This window comes from Hyperolius riggenbachi, chromosome 1, assembly GCF_040937935.1.
Source record: "Hyperolius riggenbachi isolate aHypRig1 chromosome 1, aHypRig1.pri, whole genome shotgun sequence".
Classification (NCBI taxonomy): domain Eukaryota; kingdom Metazoa; phylum Chordata; class Amphibia; order Anura; family Hyperoliidae; genus Hyperolius; species Hyperolius riggenbachi.
In genome coordinates, this window is record NC_090646.1 from 129,819,673 (window position 1) to 129,840,100 (window position 20,428).

General features: G+C 42.2%; 1 protein-coding gene across 3 annotated transcripts in view; it reads right to left on the reverse strand.

Moving 5' to 3' along the window:
* TEC (tec protein tyrosine kinase) overlaps positions 1 to 20,428 on the reverse strand; it is a 189,914-nt gene that overhangs the window by 34,968 nt on the left and 134,518 nt on the right. For all 3 annotated transcript variants that reach the window (XM_068278541.1, XM_068278542.1, XM_068278540.1), the window contains exons 4-9: positions 19,776 to 19,857; positions 13,458 to 13,586; positions 10,623 to 10,660; positions 10,266 to 10,456; positions 3,789 to 3,854; positions 829 to 883 (exon numbers count right to left, since the gene is read on the reverse strand). In XM_068278541.1, the coding sequence (XP_068134642.1) occupies positions 829 to 883; positions 3,789 to 3,854; positions 10,266 to 10,456; positions 10,623 to 10,660; positions 13,458 to 13,586; positions 19,776 to 19,857 (561 nt within the window). The remainder of the gene's footprint in view (positions 1 to 828; positions 884 to 3,788; positions 3,855 to 10,265; positions 10,457 to 10,622; positions 10,661 to 13,457; positions 13,587 to 19,775; positions 19,858 to 20,428) is intronic.

Below are 20,428 nucleotides of genomic sequence, written 5' to 3' on the forward strand. Positions count from 1 at the left end.
TAAGGGCTTTATTTGGACCAACACAATGGGCCATATCCTATTAACTTTTCTCTTGAGTTTTCTCCAAGGAGATATTTTCAAACCTTCCCAATAAAAAAACATTTAAAGCTCCCACCATGCAAGAAAATACTAAAAAAAAAAGGTATGATATGTTTTATCTACTGTATAGTACTTTTTTAATTGCTGAGTGCTGAACAGTTATATTTTAGATCAGATGAAAACTCAGGAGAAAAAGTGAATTAGATACAGCCACTGTCTGCAAACTGATTTCATTTTGATCACAGTGATGTGGGTTTCAACACCCGAACCTAGTTTTGGAGTTCATAAACCCGGGGGTTTCCTATTTTGGGCCCACTGTTTGATCTTTTAAAAAGAGAGCTATCTCCCTTGCACTCTTGTGTCTCCTATTCCATGACAAACAGGGTTCACTTATGAATAGACAGTTCCAGTTATGCCAGGGTCATAACTATAAGTCATGGTCCTCCCCAGCAAAACTTTTATGGGCCCCCCTATGTTAACACCTCTTCACTTGCCTCCCCTCGGTGTCCCTCACAGCCTGGAGGTCCAACTTACAAAGATCATAAAACAATTGTGGCCATCATGATCTTCATATCTATAAAAAGTGTAACCACAAACACACCTGACCTGGAGGATGGTCCCCTGTATCAGAGGGAGTGAATGTAACTTCCACAATAGGAGGAATAGTGATATTCACATCAACAGCCGAGTGTGTTTGTGCCTCAAATAATTGCATTTTGCATTCATGTATAAAGTCCATGATGAGGTCAATCCAGTCAAAGTTACTTATTAGCTCTTGCTATTACTTACTTCAGTTTTGAGAAGCTGTTCTGCTTTGTTTCGGTTCATATTACTGCTGTACCACCTACAACAAACAACACAATATGGCAGAGATTATGATTACTGAAATACAGATAGGGTAAAGGCCGGCAACATTCAAACCTAATGCCTGGTACACACCATGCAATTTTCCGTCAGACTGACGGTCGAATCGATTATTTCTGAGAGGTTCTATCTGATTTTTGTGCTCGATTTTGTATAGAAGTGATTGGAAATTCGATCAGAAAAATGATCGGGAATCAGATAGGACCTGTCCAAAATAATCGATTTGACTGTCGTGTACTGGGCATGAAAGAGGGCAGACAATGAGCAGAAATAATCACATTGTTCTGCTTTAGTGCCATCTATATATTATTAGAAAAACAAGAATGTTTGCTACAAGAGCGTGCACTGTCTTCAGCAGAAATAGTTGTATAAATAAGAGTTCTGTAAAGTAACAACTGAAAATAAGCATGGGTGTATTGTAGCTGTGAAAGCTGTGAATTTCCACGGGTACTTTGTTTCTAGAATGTGCTTTCTTAAATGTATAGCGGGCTGATTTACCAGTACAGGTGTAGAGAGAAATAGAGCAAAAGTATTGCAGTTGTGTACTGTAGAGCATGCGCGGTTAACTCTTTTGAGAACTGTACATGCGCAGAACGCTTGCAACAACGGGCGTGTGATCGAGACGAGCGCGGATGCATGTGCAGTTGCGCACGATTCCTGGCCGGGTCATGCAGCTAACGGAGCCACCAGTGGGAGAACGGAGGCGACCCAGAGGACGCCGAGGGACCTCACGGGCTACAGGGGCTGGAGGAAGCTCAGTATTCCATTTTTTAGGTCTGTTCAGTGTCCTTTTAGCTGGCTCACTTTGCCGATTTTTTTTTTTTTTTTTTTTTTTTTTTTTAATCCAATGGGGTAGTCTTAAAAAGGAAGCCATTAAACTGAAAATAAAAGTCAGTAACATATATTTCTTATCAGTACTACACAAACAATGAATTATCTCATAAGTTTATTTTTATTTCAGGTTTGCTTTAAATTTAGATAGACTTGAAAATACAAAAGCAATGAACTGTAGAATGCTGTAAATGTGGCTTTATGTGTCAACTGACCCTTACTGAAAACAAGGAAGGTTCCAATCATTGGAAACCATGTAATGTCTCCAGACATGGAAAAAAAAACCTGCATATGTATACCATTCTGCTAAACTAACATAATTGCATCATATATTTTTCAAAAATACTAAGTAAACCAGTTCTTGATAGGATGTGTGATCAGAAATAGGAGTCCAGGGTTCCTGTCATTCTTCACTTGCCAGTAAGCTGATTTTGTGAATTACACTTCTTCATTGGCTTCCTCCCTGTAACATCACACTGACTTCCTCTATGCTGCCAGACACTACTGCAGAGTATGTCTCCCTGCTTCATTAGTCAGCATTTCAGACATCTGCTTCTCTCTCTTCATGGGCTACTGTTGCTAGTTCTGTACACTTATTGTACATGCAAAGAAGCAGAATAATCTAACTGATAAATGATAACTATGTTACATACAGACCCGAATTTACCTCACATGAGCCTATAGGCACAGATGTCCTGGCACCTTAGACTTCACACTCCATGAACCTACAAACTCCCGCCGAACCGCACTGCAAGTGTGTTGGCTCGCCCAGCTGTCACCTCTCCCTTACTTTCCTTGCCCATCATCCTGTTTTAAGCCTAAACTCAAGAGGAAGTCACATGATAAAGCTAGGGAGGCAAAGAAGCATTCAAGTTGCTGAAGACAAAAAAAAGCACTCTATTCATTTAATCAAACAGTACCAATCTGGTAATATGATCAAGCCAGGAGAACAGGAAAAGGGGCACCACTATGAAGAAGGGCAATATGCTTTTTTAATCTAAGGTTCCAATCTGAATATGAACAGTGAAGATTTCTTCAGTATTGTTTTTATTACTGTACCAGATAACACCTGCTTCGCTTTGCCACACTGCATTGCTGTGTCTTGAGGTAAACAGGGAGCTCCAGAGAGACTCTTGTGCTTGTACTCTACTCCTGTATTAGAGTGAAAATCAAAAGCTGGGCCCACAGCAACTGCAGATGTTACTACCCCAGTAGCTACACCTCGGAATCTGTATCATATACAGATAGTCCTTGGTTAACGAACGAGATAGGGACTGTAGGTTCATTCTTAACCTGAATCTGTTTGTAAGTCGGAACACAGTGCCATCTCTGTCCCCTGTACCTCCTCTGTGCCCCCCTGTGCCAGCCGTGTCACCCCTGCCCTCTGTACCTGCTTATACAAGTTTAACAGCCATTTTTTTGTTTGAATTTTTTTAAAAATCGATTTTCTCAAAAACTACAAGTCCAATTTGAAAAAAAAAAAGTTTTAAACTTGTTCCCATGGAAACACAGAATCCATGCCGTTCGTATCGGTGGGTCGTTCGTAAGGCGGGCGTTTGTAAGTCGGGAACTACCTGTATTGAAGGGGATCCCCAATACACCTTTTCACACAATCCCTGGGCCTCCACAGCACATTAGCCATTCTTTCATTGTAAAAAAGTAGTAGCAATAGAGTATTGTACCATGTTGACCATCAGTTAATCATGCATGGAGATTTGAACCAGGGTGATACAGTTTACTGGCTAACTTTCAAAGATTCCCCCCAAAAATAAGCTTTCATCTCAATACACCTTCTTCAGACTCTACACAAGAATTAACTCTGAAGAAGGTCTATTGGCTTGAAAGCTTACGCTCCAAAACTGGAAGAAAGTAGACAATGGTGGTTGCACTTCAATGCCTCTGTTTTCACATTAGATTAGAGCTCTTCAGTGATTTTCCTGTATTATGTAATAAAGTTGCTGGCATCAGCTAAAGAACAGAATGTCTTATCACAGATGCCATCAAACCACATGCCATCTGTGTGGGCCAACTCACAAAGCAAAGTAACCACTTACTCATACTGATCTAGATTGTCGAGTTTCTTCTCTGTCACATAGTTGCTTGGAATATAACCTTCTTGTCTGCAATGAGAGAAACAAGCTATTACTGGAGGGAAGTCCCGGCATTTACATAGTTTCCAAGTCACACGTATAGTTGAAATGGATTGTGGAACAAAATGTTGAAAGAAAAGAAAATCATTTCTGATCTTTTTGGTTTTGTTTGTAAGTTAATTTAGGAACAGTTCATTGTTTTAAAATTTACTATGAAAGCACCAAGTGTGTGTGAATATATTTATGTATGCTAGACAATGAACAGCTAGCAGGATTTTCAGTTTCTGAAGTTATAGCTGCATCCATTAAAGGATAACTGAAGAGAGGGGTATATGGAGGCTGCCATATTTATATCCTTTTAAAGGGAACCCTAAGTCAAAAAAAAAAAAAAAAAAGAGTTTCACTTACCTGGGGCATCTACCAGCCCCCTCCTGCAGCCATCCTGTGCCCTCGCAGTCACTCACGGCTCCTCCAGTCCCCCGCTGCCAGCTAGTTTCGTTTTTGCCGACTTGGAGTCAGCGGGCCACCAGGTGTACCTTTGCACGCATTCCCGCTGGTGCAGGAAGCTGGGTGTAATGTGTAAAAATGTACGCGTTGAACCTGCAACGCATAAAATGTACGTGTTAATGTCTGCGATAGCTTCCTGTACAAGCGAGAATGCGTGCAAAGGTACACGTGGTGGCCCGCTGACTCTGAGTCCGTTTTTTTCTAAGCGTCTATGAGGCTGTTTCTCCCTCGCCTCCATGATCTTTATGGAACAGGACGGTGATCCATCCTGTTCCGCCTCTCATAGGCATCAGCCTATGAGAGGACGGTGATCCCCGGCCAATCAGAGGCCGGGGATCGCCGATCTCGTACAGTGCTGCCTGGGACCGCAGTGCTGTACGGATGTAAACAAAAGGGATTTCTTTGAACTCCGTTTCGTGAAGTGGCAGGGACCGATTGCGCATGCGCATGGCCGTTCCCAGGGAAACTGCAGCCCCAGGACTTCACGCCAATTGGCGTTAGGAGGTCCCCAAGTAGTTCAGCAATACTAGTTGCCTGGCTATACGGCTGATCCTCTGCCTCTAATAATTCTAGCCATAGACCCTGAACAAGCATGCAACAGGTGTTTCTGACATTATTGTCAGATCTGACAAGATTAGCTGCATGCTTGTTTCTGGTGTGATTCAGACACTACTGCAGCCAAATAAATTAGCAGGACTGCCAGGCAACTGGTATTGCCTGAAAGGAAATATATATGGCAGCCTCCATATTCTTCTCACTTCAGTTGCCCTTTTAGGCTACTTTCACAGTGGGACGTTGTGGTTTCATGCGACGTTAAATTCACACCGCAAATTAACAATGCAACATGGCCAAAAAGTCGCAACGCAGCATTACCAGCGCATACAGCATATACAGTAGAAAATACAGGCAATAAAAAGTATGTCTCCAAGTCATTACTGAGCATGTGCAAACATTCTAACGCAGCTAATAACGTGTATAACGCACAGCATGCAGCACTGTCTAATAATGCTACACGTTACACAAAAATGCAACGTGTGCACTGTGAATGTCACACAGACTTTGCATTGCTGTGCGTTAGTCTGCGTTATATTTTATAACGTGCGACTTTAAAGAGACTCCGTAACAAAAATTGCATCCTGTTTTTTATCATCCTACAAGTTCCAAAAGCTATTCTAATGTGTTCTGGCTAACTGCAGCACTTTCTACTATGACAGTCTCTGTAATAAATCAATGTATCTTTCCCCTGTCAGACTTGTCGGCCTGTGTCTGGAAGGCTGCCAAGTTCTTCAGTGTTGTGGTTCTGCTATGAACTCACCCTTCCAGGCCCCTCTCTGCACACTGCCTGTGTGTTATTTAGATTAGAGCAGCTTCTCTCTTCTCTCTTATCTTTTACAAGCTGGATAAATCGTCCTCTGAGCTGGCTGGGCTTTCACATACTGAGGAATTACAGACAAGGGCAAAGCTGTTTGCAGGAAGAAAAGAGCAGCCTGAAACTTCAGTGCATGGGGGAAAGAAACACACAAATGATCTCTTGAGATTCAAAAGGAATGCTGTATACAGCCTGCTTGTGTATGGATATATTTTTCTATGTGTGGACATACTGTACATCAACCTACTTCCTGTTTTGGTGGCCATTTTGTTTGTTTACAAACAAACTTTTTAAAACTGTTTTTAACCACTTTTAATGCGGCGAGGAGCGGTGAAATTGTGACAGAGGGTAATAGGAGATGTCCCCTAACGCACTGGTATGTTTACTTTTGAGCGATTTTAACAATACAGATTCTCTTTAATGTCGCACTGTGAAAGAGGCCTAAAGGGCCTGAGCAGGTTCTAAAACAGAATTTCCACTTACCTGGGGCTACCTCCAGCCCACCGTAGGTCGCAAGGTCCCCCGGCATCCTCCTGGCTCCTCTCCCGGTCCCACTTGTTGGCTCAGTTATTGTTGGCGATGACAGGTGCCCGGCCAGCGTGATGACGCATATTGGCCAAGCAGGAAGCAGTACTGAAGACTTCAGGCCAAAGTGGTACAATAACGGAGCCGACAAGCGGGACCAGGAGAGGAACCAAGAGGACGCCGGGGGACATTGTGGCCTACGGTGGGCTGGAGAGGCCCCAGGTAAGTGGAAATTCTGATTTTAGAACCTGCTCAGGGTCCCTTTAAAGAGACTCTAAAGTCTCAAAAAAAGCTTCTTTTTATTTAATAAAAGTGTTTAACCTAATAGCCCTAACTAAACCGCTGCATTCGCGCCGCTCTAATCTAACTAAATCCCCCCAAACTCCCTGGGGGGCAATCCGGGCAGCGCTTCCGTGTGAGGCAGAGCTATGAGCTGCAGCCCTGCCTCACACGCGTCTGTCAGCGGCGGATCACTGCCTCTCCCCCGCCCCTCTGAGTCTTCCTTCGCTGAGAGGGGCGGGGGAGAGGCGGAGATCCGCCGCTGACAGACGCGTGTGAGGCAGGGCTGCAGCTCATAGCTCTGCCTCACACGGAAGCGCTTAGGACAGCAAAATCCACAACGAAGAAAGTTGTGGATTTTGCAGGGGAGAGGGAGGGGGGAGTCAGGGGGGATTTAGATAGCTTAAAGCCGCGGTGATGCGGCGGTTTAGTTAGGGCTATTAGGTTAAACACATTTATTAAATAAAAAGATGTTTTTTTAAACACTTCAGTGTCCCTTTAAATCAATCCAATTGTTTCTATTAAGACTTTCAGAATAGCAACTCCATGCAGTCTTCTGTCTGCACTACAGTATCTTACTAGATCTGCCTAAAGGTGCCGATTAACGATACAATTTTTTCCTCAGATGTAATGTTTCAATACGATTTTTATGAAAGTAATAGGAAGGTAATTATCGATTAAACAAACAAGTCGATTAGGGAATGTTCACTTCCGATTCGATTGTAAAATAATCCAACATTCAGATTAATTTCAATTTTCTGTTCCGTTTCACCTTAGAATCATTTGATATAGATTTTTCGCCACACACAGCACAGGTTTCTGTACAATTTAATCATAAAAATCGCATTAAAAATTGTATCTAATGAAAAAATGGTACTGTTAATGGGAACCATTATCAGTAGTGTGCCACCTCTTTCTTCTTTGAGCAATCAGGTCGAGGCTTGGCACCAACCCTATTCCCAGGTTCCTTACCTGAGGTGTTGATTTCGTGGAAATCCATTCAGATATATGCAGCTTAGAAATTAATCAAATGATTAGTCTATTTTGATTAGTCTAATTCCATACTGCATAAATTTGTAAGGGATCGCTCCTCTCGGCCACAGTATGGTCTGAGGCAGAGACAGAGGTAGAGTCAGCTGACAATTAGGCAGGGGTTTATGTAATAAATATAATGTGTGGGTGCTGACCTTGCCTTGGGTTGAACCCTGGTCTCTCACATCGGAGGCAGTGCTCTTGCCACTGTGCTATAGCTGACACACTGTCCGGATGTTTGCTGGTTAGTACTGGTTACCAGTTGACATGTATTGCCACCCGTGTCAGCTGATCTCTCTCTCAGCTGATATTTAAACTAGATAAATGTCTGCGTGTGATTGGCTGTTGTGTGCATGTGGCCGGCCACTAATTGGTTGCCTGATATAGTTAACCATTTCAACCGCCCAGACGTGATCCTCACGTCCGGGCGGCTGCTCTGCTACCTCAATGTGGCCATCTTGTGGCCAAATAGTAAAACTACATCTACATACATTTTTGAAGGCAATTTACACACATTTCAGATTTAAAATTAACTGTTTATTTCCCACACCAAAAAATTTTAAATGGAAAAAAAAATTTGTTACCTAAGGGTCTGAACTTTTTAAAATATGCGTGTGAAGGGGGTATACTATGAACAAACGGGGAAAAAATGCACCTTTATTTCCAAATAAAATATTGGCGCCATATATTGTGATGGGGACCACATTTTAAATGGTGTAATAACCGAGACAAATTGGTAAATAAAATACATAGGTTTTAATTATGGTAGCATGGATTATTTTAAAGCTATAATGGCCGAAAACGGAGAAATTATGAATTTTTTCCATTTTTTTCTTAATATTCCTGTTAAATGCATTTATAAAAAAATAATTCTTAGCAAAATGTACCACCCAAAGAAAGCCTAATTAGTGGCGGAAAAAACAAGATATAGATCAATAAATTGTGATAAGTAGTGATAAAGTTATTAGCGAATGAATGGGAGATGAAAATTGCTCTGATGCATAAGGTGAAAAATCCCCGCAGGCTGAAATGGTTAAAGTTGCTGAGTGCACTTTGACTTTGCCCATGTTAGCGTATGCTTCTGCTTACTGCTGGGTGCTTTTGGAAAACTTGTGGATTGCCTTTCTGAACTTTGACTTACTGCTTGTTACTGGACTCTGCCTGTTTGCTGCCTGCCCTGACCAACTGCCTGTTGGATTCTGCCTGTTTGCTGCCTGAACTGATCTATTGCTTGTTACAGGACTCTGCCTGTTTGCTGCCTGCCCTGACTATTGGATTGCCTGACCTTGATTTCTGCCTAGCCCTTCTGTGCCATGACATTTATATAGTACTCCTGTGTTCTGGATGTGTTATCTCATCCTGCCCTGGAGTCTGCATACCCATAAGCACATCATTATAGGACTAACAACCTCCTGGTCTATTCTCCTGGTCCTGGAACCTGCATACCAATAAGCTATTGTTTCTGGACTTCCGTGTTATCAACATCTCCTGCTATCATCTGGATTGCTTTTGCCACTAAGATTCCGGTGACTATTACCAGTTCTACTCATATACTATCTGTGCCTTGTTACCTGTCTCACAGAGGATTGCTGGTATATATTCAGCTCTTACATTGTATGCAAAATCTACTTACAAAGAGTCAGTGTGTGTGGTTAGGTCACTCTTTGGAAGTGTTAGCTAGTCGGCCACATTTGCATACAGTATGTACCTGAATCTTATATCATCGAGTTCTGACAAAATTACAATCTAATTGGCATCAATTGGAAATCAGGGCAGGTGCTACCATTGGGCAGCACGGTGGCGTAGTGGTTAGCTTTCTCGCCTTGCAGCGCTGGGTCCCTGGTTCGAATCCCAGCCAGGGCACTATCTGCAAAGAGTTTGTATGTTCTCTCCGTGTCTGCGTGGGTTTCCTCCGGGCACTCCGGTTTCCTCCCACATTCCAAAAACATACGGATACGTTAATTGGCTCCCCCTAAAAATTGGCCCTAGACTACAGTACACTACATAATATAGACATATGGCAATGGTAGGGATTAGATTGTGAGCTCCTTTGAGGGACAGTTAGTTACAAGATATATATATACACTGTACAGCGCTGCGTAATATGTCGGCGCTATATAAATACTAAATAATAATTAAGGCAATTAAGGCAATTGCCCTCCCCCCCCCCCCCCCCCCGGCTTTCTCCTCTGACTGCTCCCAGCACGATGTGCGGCTGAACTGTAATAACTCTCCTTTCCTGGCGCACTGCTCTGTCTTCGGCCCCACTGCCTGCCTCTTCTCCATGCTGCACATGTTATAACATGAAGTAGAGGAAGGAGACAAGACAGAGCACTGAGGAGCAGTGCGATGCCGGACGCTGGGACAGGTGAGTTATTGCAATGCAGTTTTGCACCTACCGGGGGGATTCAACCACCTTGGGGGCACCAGGGGCTGACTGTGCTTGGGGGAGGGGGACAGGTTACCTTTGTCCAAAGGTTCGCAAGCTGTTTAAACCAGCCCTGCTGGAAATTATTAGCATCTCATTGACCATCATGACTTGATTTTACATGAACCCGATTCTCGTAGTTAGGTTAGTAGACTGTATATTAGCATCAATATTCATGGGTGCCTACAGGAAGAATGTATCCTAAAGACATTTCATGACTGACCTGTTCCTGGCCTGGCCCACCATGCAATCCCTCACAATGACTCAGGTATTGAACAAGAACTGGGATAATTTCTCTTACCCATACTTATTTCTTGCCTTCCACCAGTGCACATCTTTCCTTTCCAAAACTACATATTCCTCTCCTGTAACCAGCCTCAGGTCATGGGCCTCCACAGGATGGAAGTCAAACATTGCAATTACTACTTCTTCCTTGTCTTCATTCGCTGGTTCTGGTTCTGGTTCTGGAGGCAAAGGAGGAGGGGGCCTTTTCTATAAAAAACAGAAGTCACTTAATATTTTCTACCAAGAAAGAAGCCACTAAATCAGAACGAAAATGATTGCACAGTACTCACAGAAGGAAAAACCCACTAAGCATTAGTTAATCATAAATGACCCACATTGGGTAACATAAATTCAGTGCATCCTTTGGACTTACATTTTCAATTGGTGTAGGAGGCAGGGGCTTTGATCCAACTGAAAAAAGTAACAGAGAAGAAGTTATAGAGGATCCGAACTCTTGCACAGTACACAAAGAAAAGCTTTCATTCCACATATAAATTCTGTAGAAAATAACTGCACTGAGCTGTGTGTGCGTGTTTAGATAAATCAAGAGTGTAGTTAGCCTTATCAGTAGCTGTGAATCAGAGTGCCTGTACATGAAAAGACTAGGTTTAAAGGTACCCATACATCCAGCGATTTATGGGCAGATTCGACCAAGAGATAAATCTTTCTTTAATTGAGTCTGATTAGAGAGACATCTGTCAGCTGCCCATACACTGCAGGCCAATTCCCAATCAATTTCATGCTGAAATCGATCCGGAATCGGCCTTGTGTGCAGCATCTGTCTGCCTCTCCGCACCGACGCTGTCCCCTAATGTAAAATGCCCCCTTGGTGTCCAGTGATAAGTATACATTACCGGCCTGCGCTTGTCCCCGCTGGCTTACAGGATTCCTCCTGCATACACACGCGCCCAGGTGGTTTCCTAGTAGGGGCGCACGTGTGTGATGTCATATGCGCGCCCTTACTAGGGAACCACGTGGGGCGAGTGTGAATACGGAGGGGAATGTGCCCGGAGCAGCGGAGGGACAAGCGCAGGCCGCGGACAGGTAATGTATACTTTACACTGGACACCAAGGGGACATTTTACATTAGGGGACAGCATTGGGGTTTTGTGGCATTTGTTGATCATCACAAAATTGCACATCTTTCCTGCCGTGTTCCCGATTGAGCTAGTTGGCCCAAAATATTGCAGTATGCGCAATCGAGAATGCGACCAATTTTCGGCCCGAAATCGGTCGCATTGTCGATAGGACATGCACTTGGCAGCACCGATTTTCATCCAATTCGATTATAATAATCGAATCGGATGGTGGATCGGCCGCCAAGTTAATTCAATTAAAACTTCAGGTTTTTTTTTAGGATTTTCATTAACTGTAATCAAGATTTTTCCACCTATAGGTTAGTCTTTTAAAGCAGAGAGGAAGTTCTTAGTTTAGATTCACTTTAATTAGAAAAACATAACTAGACAATTTTCAATTACATTTCCTTTTTATCCACTTTAGACCCGTTTCCCATATTATGTACAGTATTAGAGCAGCTTTGACATCTTAGCTATGTCCCTAATTAATCAGCAGTAACATTATAACTACTTATGACACCTAAGTGATATACAAAACATTTTTTTCTAGAACAAACTATTTTTTTTAAATTCTTTTCTTTCCCCAGAAGTTCCTTTTTCCTTTACAATGCATAAGAAATAAAATAAGAGGAAAAAAATTAAAAAGTGCTACTGTAGATAAAAAAAACCACTTGCACACAATTTGCACTTTTTACTGCATTTATTCAATAAATGACAAAAAGTCATTTTCAGCTATTTACCTGTGTTGAGTACCACAGACGAACCTGCTCGTTGGAAGAGACGTTACCCAGAGAACCATATATTTTTTTTAGTAAGATTAGGTTGTGTTGACCCTTTCTTTCTTATCTCAGATTAGATTAGAGAGTTCCTCATAAAGAGGTGCTTGCAGTTTTTTACCGTAAAATTGTGTGTATTCACGAGTTTCCTCCTGGCCTGTCTGTGTGCCCAATTACAGCTACTCCAGCACATCAATTGTATCCATGAAATTGGATTGTGTGTGTGTGTGTGTGTGTGTGTGTGTGTGTGTGCGTGCGTGCGTGCGTGCGTGCGTGCGTGTGTGTGTACTGTATATATATCACTCTGTAGAGATTAAAACAGGGTATATCACTCTGTAGAGATTTTAAACGGAGTAAAATGTACTATTCATTAATGTATATATTTATTGACTTAATATAAAAAAAATGATCTCAGGCAATGCATACATATAAATATTATGTAAGAATCTTTTATACTTGCCAGCCACCTTTAGCCAGCAGGAGATGCAAATGGTCATTTCCACCTTTAGTTTTCAATGTGATGCAAGGAAAACATACTGCACCATATGAAGCAGGCTCAGTCTGACACCCCCCATTTCTCACAACCTAGAACATTCTGTTTCAGTGTTACGAGGAATCCTCCAAGGATGCAGAAAGCGCTGGGTTTTCTCTTTAAATAGTAAGCATGCTTTGTTAATATTAGGGATGTTCCCTAATACATGTAAAATGTGATCTGATCTTCATCTAAGTCACAATAGACAATCACGGTCTGCTTAAACTAACACCACACAAATAATTAGATGTTTCCATGTTTTTATTGAACACACCATGTAAACATTCACAGTGCAGGTTGAAAATGTATGTGAACCGTGCTAATTGGTGTCAGCCAGCTGGAGTCCAATCAATGAGATGAGATTGGAGGTATTGGTCACAGCTGCCCTGCCCTATAAAAAAAACACACTCCAGTTTTGGGTTTGCTTTTCCCAAGAAGCATTGCCTGATGTGAATGATGCCTCACATAAAAGAGCTCTCAGAAGACTTACAATTAAGAATTGTTGACCTGCATAAAACTGGGAAGGGTTATAAAAGTATCTCCAAAAGCCTTGCAGTTCATCAGTATAGGGGTATATGCCATTACTATGTGTTCATCTTGTAATGTTCTCTTGAATGAAAATGTAAATACATTTTTTTAAGGAAAAAAAGGCTTTAGGAGCTTATTTCTGAATACTTCAGGGTGCCTTTGCTCCCTTGTGGGGATTGCATATACTCTGTACAGAAACTATACATGACTATGCATTTATCTTGTATTGTGCTCTTTAACAAAAAACATAACATTTTTTTATATATGCATTGTGAATACTACTAATAGGTACTTACCGCCCCCAAAGATATTATATGGCTCACATCCTGGTGCCAACTTGTCTGTCTGTCTGCAGCACTGGTATACACCGTCAGACCAAAACAGAGGATGGTATTTGTGCAATATGGAGTTATTGTTCTTTATCCCTACACAGAGGAACACAGTGGTCAGCTGGGAACTCAAGGAGCATGCTCAGTGTAACGCTTCTTAGATAAAAACCTTTACTGCTAGCAATAAATGAAAGCAATGCATGCACCACTCAACCTCACCTCATCCAACCAGAGAGGGTGGCTGATGAACTGCTTGACACCCCCTAGGCCCCAGGCACCTGTCTAGGTTGCCTGGTGGACGGTCCTGCTGTGGTCTGCATGAAAGTCTGCAACTCACAGAATGCAAAATCCAAGTCATAGACTACGGCTAAGGTCTGAAAAAAGCGTCAGCCCTTTTTACCGGTTTTGAAATTTCAATAAAAGTTAGATTTTGCCTACATGCAGCAAATTGCAGACTTTTGTATGTAGAGTGTGCAGGCAGAAAATGTGCCCAGTCCCAAACAATCCCTGAAACGCGTAAAAACATATGTGTTCACGTCTGCGATAGTCGGTAAAAACGAAACTAAGCTGACGGCGGGGGACCGGAGGAGCCATGAGTGACTGCACGGGTACAGGATGGCTGCAGGGGGCTGGTAGATGCCCCAGGTAAGTGAAACTTTTTTTTTTAGAGTTAAGGTTCCCTTTAATAGGAGTGACCAGGGGAAGCTGGAGAGCTATCCAAATAACCCCAAACAATATTAAGATGTGATTATATAATATATAAATGTAATTTTTTTATTTTTTAACAAGGTTACTTTAACCCTAAGAAAGCCATGACCAGATACATGTCAGTGACACGTAGAGTTTTCCCAAGATCCATCACATAACTGGCAGTCAAAGGTTCAAACCCAGCTTCAAGAGTCTACAGCAGTTTCAGATTACCATTCCTGGTACTTATACTTCTTCTGCCTGTGATTCTCATTCAACTGAACATGAAAAATCATAATGCTACATGCCGTCAGGGATGAGAAAGAGCAGCACCTTTCAGTCTGAGGCCAGTTTCAGTCTACCAATTGGCGGCAGCGGTGCGGTCCGGGCAAAAAGCAGGCCTTCAGGGACTACCGCGTTAGTCTGGCAGCCAGCCAAGAAGGAAGTGACACTCACTTCCTGTGGCCGAAGCGATCACGTGCGCGGAAAAGTATTGCTGAAAATTTGCTTCCGTGCATTCGCAAGGCGTAAAACTTGCTGTGGGTTTTCACACATATGTGTCACCATAGACTTCCATGACTTCCAGTCCCCCGCACGTCGGCGCAGAACTGCACGGTAAAGTAGATTGTCCGAGCATCAGGGATACGTGGAGAAAACGTCGCTTTTGTCGCACCGCGCCGGTATGAAAGTCCACATAGACTTTTATTACCCTGCGGTGGGATGTGGTAAAAATATTGCACTGCTCTGGTCCAGTGCAAAAGGCCCCTCAAAAATTTTGTCAAGCACCATCTTCCCCCACTCATGTCCCCATTACACTCCATGTTATACTGTGTCACACCTCCATTCATGCCTACACTACATTTCAAGTCATGCCTCCATCACACCTCCAGTCATGCCTTCACTACATTTCAATTCATGCCTCCATCAAACCCCCAGTCATGCCTCCAATACATTTCAAGTCATGCCTACATCACACCTCCAGTCATGCCTACACTACATTCCAAGTCAGCCCCCCATCACACCTCCAGTCATGTTTCCACTACATTTTAAATCATGCCTCCATCACACCTCCAGTCATGTTTCCACTACATTTCAAATCATGCCTCCATCACACCTCCAGTCATGTTTCCACTACATTTCAAATCATGCCTCCATCACACCTCCAGTCATGCCCCCACTACATTTCAAGTCAGCCCCCCCATCACACCTCCAGTCATGCCTCCACTACATTTCAAGTCAGCCCCCCATCACACCTCCAGTCATGCCTCCACTACATTTCAAGTCATGCCTCCATCACACCTCCAGTCATGCCTCCACTACATTTCAATTCATGCCTCCATCAAACCTCCAGTCATGCCTCCACTACATTTCAAGGCATGCCTCCATCACACCTCCAGTCATGCCTCCACTACATTTCAAGTCAGCCCCCCATCACACCTCCAGTCATGTTTCCACTACATTTCAAGTCATGCCTCCATCACACCTCCAGTCATGCCTCCACTACATTTCAAGTCATGCCTCCATCACACCTCCAGTCACCTTCCACTACATTTCAAGCTATGCCTCTATCACACCTCCAGCCATGCCTCCACTACTTTTAAAGCTATGCCTCCATCAAATCTCCAGTCATGCCTCCACTACATTTCAATATATACAGTACATCAATAATATGCACACCCATATAGTTCAGTAATTTTGGTGCTACATAGTTACATATAGTTACATATTTATCATGGTTGAAAAAAGACATATGTCCATCAAGTTCAACCAGTACAAAGTAAAACTCCAGCCTGCTCCCTCACATATCCCTGTTGATCCAGAGGAAGGCGAAAAAACCCTTACAAGGCATGGAAGTGTAAAGAGTGAGCATGACTCACCCATAAACAATTATAACTATATGCAAACATACATCAGCACTCAAGTTTCATATGCAAAAAGTTAAATACATTTGTATTGAAAATTTTTCAACAGTACAATTCAAAGCATTCTAGGAACATCCACTAGGCTAGCTGGTATAAAACATCGACATCAATGAGGTACAACTAAGATAAATATTTACAAGCAAAAGTAACAAATGGGAATAATAAGCCCTTCATTCAGAAAAAGAACTTACTGTGAGTCCATATAGTAATACATCAACATTGCAAACATTAGCAGTAACAGTGAAACTCCAAACAAAATCAAGCTAAAAAATCCAGCCTATAGCACCATATTGCCAACAGTGGCTGTTGATGACCTCTTGATCACAGTCTAATTGGTGCAATGATGCGCATTTTTACATCACTGCACCAGTTAGGCTGGACTTCATTGCTTGCTGTTTAGCTTGCTTTTCAATGGAGTTTCACTATTACTGCTAATGTCTGCAATGCTGATCTATTAATATATGGACTTAAAGGGAATCTGAAGTAAAAATAAACGTTTGAGATTATGAATTGTATGTGTAGTACAGCTAAGAAATATAACATTGAGGCTAAGTTCACAGTGGGACGTTAAAGTCGCGCGTTAAAACAGCATTTAACGCAGAATAACTCACTGCAATGAAAAATCAATGCCCTGTTCACAGTGCACACGTTGCGTTGGTGTCTAACGCTGCACGTTAAGTAAATGTACTGCATGCAGTGCGTTATACACGTTATTAGCTGCGTTGGACTGTTTGCACATGCTCAGTAATGACTTGGAAGCATACTTTTCATTGCCTGTATTTTTTACTGTATCTGCTGTATGCGACGGTAACGCTGCGTTGCCACTTTTTGGGCGCGTTGCGTTGTAAGCTTGCGGTGCGACTTTAACGTGGCATAAAAACGCAACGTCCCACTGTGAATCTAGCCTAACAGCAAAGAAACAAGACATATATTTTTTCCAGTACAGGGAGCGTTAAGAAACTTCAGTTGTTATCTATGCAAAAGAGCTTCTCCAAACTCCACGACCAAATTGGTCGCTGATTTCTTGAGCACTATACATCAAAGAAACAGTAACAGACAGCTTCAGATAAGGTTTTTACTTCAAAGAAGTTCAAAGGGCTGGAACCCACAGGAGCGCTTTTGGCAGCGTTTTGGCAGCACTGCGATACGCTAGCAGTTTGCCAAAACGCTGGGCTAATGTTAATGGATGGGGCAACTTCCACAGGAGCGTTTGCGTTTCTCAGAAACGCAAACGCAGGACGTGCAGCATTTTGGAAGCGTTAGCGCTTCAATGTAAAGTATTGAACCGCTAGCGGAAACGCTCAGCAAAACCTAAACTGAGCGGTTTTGCTAGCGTTTTGCGGTTCAGCACACTGTAACAAAATGAAAAATAATTCACAGGACCAATCAGGATAAAAACGCAAAACGCAAAACGCTAGGCACCCGCTGGGGAAAAAAATACAATGTTGCAAAACACGACCAAAAACGCGCATGAATCCGCTTGCAAACCGCTCAGACAAAACGCTAGCGGTTGCGTTTTGCGTTTGCGGTTTTCAGTGGGTTCCAGGCCAAAGGGTCATTAGCTCTGTATACCACACTCTATATTTTAAACTATAAGACAGAGCAAACTGCAAATATAACAATACGATGCAATGCTATAAAAAACACTATATAATTGAAAATAAAAATATGAGACTCTTTTCTTTGCTACTAATGTTCTATTTCTTATCTGTACTACACATACTGTACAATTCATCATATCATAAGTTTTTTTTTCACTTTAGTGTCACTTTAAGTGTTTTGTTTTCTGAATGAAGGGCTTATTTTGCCCATATGTTAGTATTGCTTGTAAATATTTAGTGGGTTGCAAAAGTATTCGGCCCCCTTGAAGTTTTCCATATTTTCTCATATTACTGCCACAAACATGAATCAATTTTATTGGAATTCCACATGAAAGACCAACACAAAGTGGTGTACATGTGAGAAGTGGAACGAAAATCATACATGATTCCAAACATTTTTTACAAATAAATAACTGCAAAGTGGTGTGCATAATTATTCGGCCCCCTTTGATCTGAGTGCAGTCAGTTGCCTATAGACATTGCCTGATGAGTGCTAATGACTAAATAGAGTGCACCTGTGTGTAATCTAATGTCAGTACAAATACAGCTGCTCTGTGACGGCCTCAGAGGTTGTCTAAGAGAATATTGGGAGCAACAACACCGTGAAGTCCAAAGAACACACAAGACAGGTCCAAGACAGGTCAGGGATCAAGTTATTGAGAAATGTAAAGCAGGCTTAGGCTACAAAAAGATTTCCAAAGCCTTGAACATCCCAAGGAGCACTGTTCAAGCGATCATTCAGAAATGGAAGGAGTATGGCACAACTGTAAACCTACCAAGACAAGGCCATCCACCTAAACTCACAGGCCGAACAAGGAGAGCGCTGATCAGAAATGCAGTCAAGAGGCTCATGGTGACTCTGGACGAGCTGCAGATATCTACAGCTCAGGTGGGAGACTCTGTCAATAGGACAACTATTAGTCATGCACTGTACAAAGTAGGCCTTTATGGAAGAGTGGCAAGAAGAAAGGCATTGTTAACAGAAATATTAAGAAGTCCCGTTTGCAGTTTGCTACAAGCCATGTGGGGGACACAGCAACCATGTGGAAGAAGGTGCTCTGGTCAGATGAGACCAAAATGGAACTTTTTGGCCAAAATGCAAAACGCTATGTGTGGCAGAAAACTAACACTGCACATCACTCTGAACACACCATCCCCACTGTCAAATATGGTGGTGGCAGCATCATGCTCGGGGGGTGCATCTCTTCAGCAGGGACAGGGAAGCTGGTCAGAGTTGATGGGAAGATGGATGGAGCCAAATACAGGGCAATCTTGGAAGAAAACCTCTTGGAGACTGCAAAAGACTTGAGACTGAGGCGGAGGTTCACCTTCCAGCAGGACAATGACTCTAAACATAAAGCCAGGGCAACAATGGAATGGTTTAAAACAAAACATATCTATGTGTTAGAATGGCCCAGTCAAAGTCCAGATCTAAATCCAATCGAGAATCTGTGGCAAGATCTGAAAACTGCTGTTCACAAACGCTGTCCATCTAATCTGACTGAGCTGGAGCTGTTTTGCAAAGAAGAATGGGCAAGAATTTCAGTCTCTAGATGTGCAAAGCTGGTAGAGACATACCCTAAAAGACTGGCAGCTGTAATTGCAGCAAAAGGTGGTTCTACAAAGTATTGACTCAGGGGGTCGAATAATTACGCACAACCCACTTTGCAGTTATTTATTTGTAAAAAAAAATGTTTGGAATGATGTATGATTTTCGTTCCACTTCTCACATGTACACCACTTTGTATTGGTCTTTCACATGGAATTCCAATAAAATTGATGCATGTTTGTGGCAGTAATGTAACAAAATGTGGAAAACTTCAAGGGGGCTGAATACTTTTGCAACCCACTGTATCTTAAGTGTACCTTATCAATGTCAATGTTGCATATCATCTAGTCTATTGGATGTGCCTAGAATGGTTTGAATTGTACTGTTTACAAATTTTCAATACAAATTTGTTCAACTTTTTGCAAATTAAACTTTGTATAATAAACTTTGTCTAATTACACAACATTTCAAGTCATGCCTCCATCACACCCCCAGTCACACCGACACAGAAAATGGAAATAATCACCTTCTTTCAAAAACTTCACCCATAGGTCACGGCTCTGTGGGGTTGCTGCAAAAATGTACAGTGTATTTGAATCATAGACAACCTGGAAAGAGAGATGGACACAGGTTATTGGATAATGCTCATTATAGCACTCACCATTTAGATTTGCTCATTTCCCATTGAAATCCTAATATCAGTGCATATCAATGGAGTATTTTGCTACAAAAATGTAGACATCTATGTAGAGTATAGAAAGCCTGCAGTGTGGAGTTATCATTAAATCAGAGATGACTGGATGTTTATTGTGGGTCCTGAAATCCACCACCTAGTAAATAACTGCACTTGTAAGAACTATAAATATTCAATAATGGGTTCATACATGCAGGGCAGTACAAGGCCACAGGGCATACAGATAAGGGCAGCTGAGATTGAGGTCCCCACTTCCTGGAGGCCTAAAACTTATTTTCAAGAATACCCCAAATATAAGGATTATATTTGTTTCAAATGTTGCTCCACTGTCAGGGGCTGTGGGAAGTATTAAACGTTTTTTTTTTTGTATTTTTTTTTTGTATGTTATGTTACCATTGCTTGAACTTCCATTAGATCATCACAAAATAGCCACAGGACAAAAAAATGTGAAACCCCCCGTTAGCTGCCTGAAGCTTATATCCGTT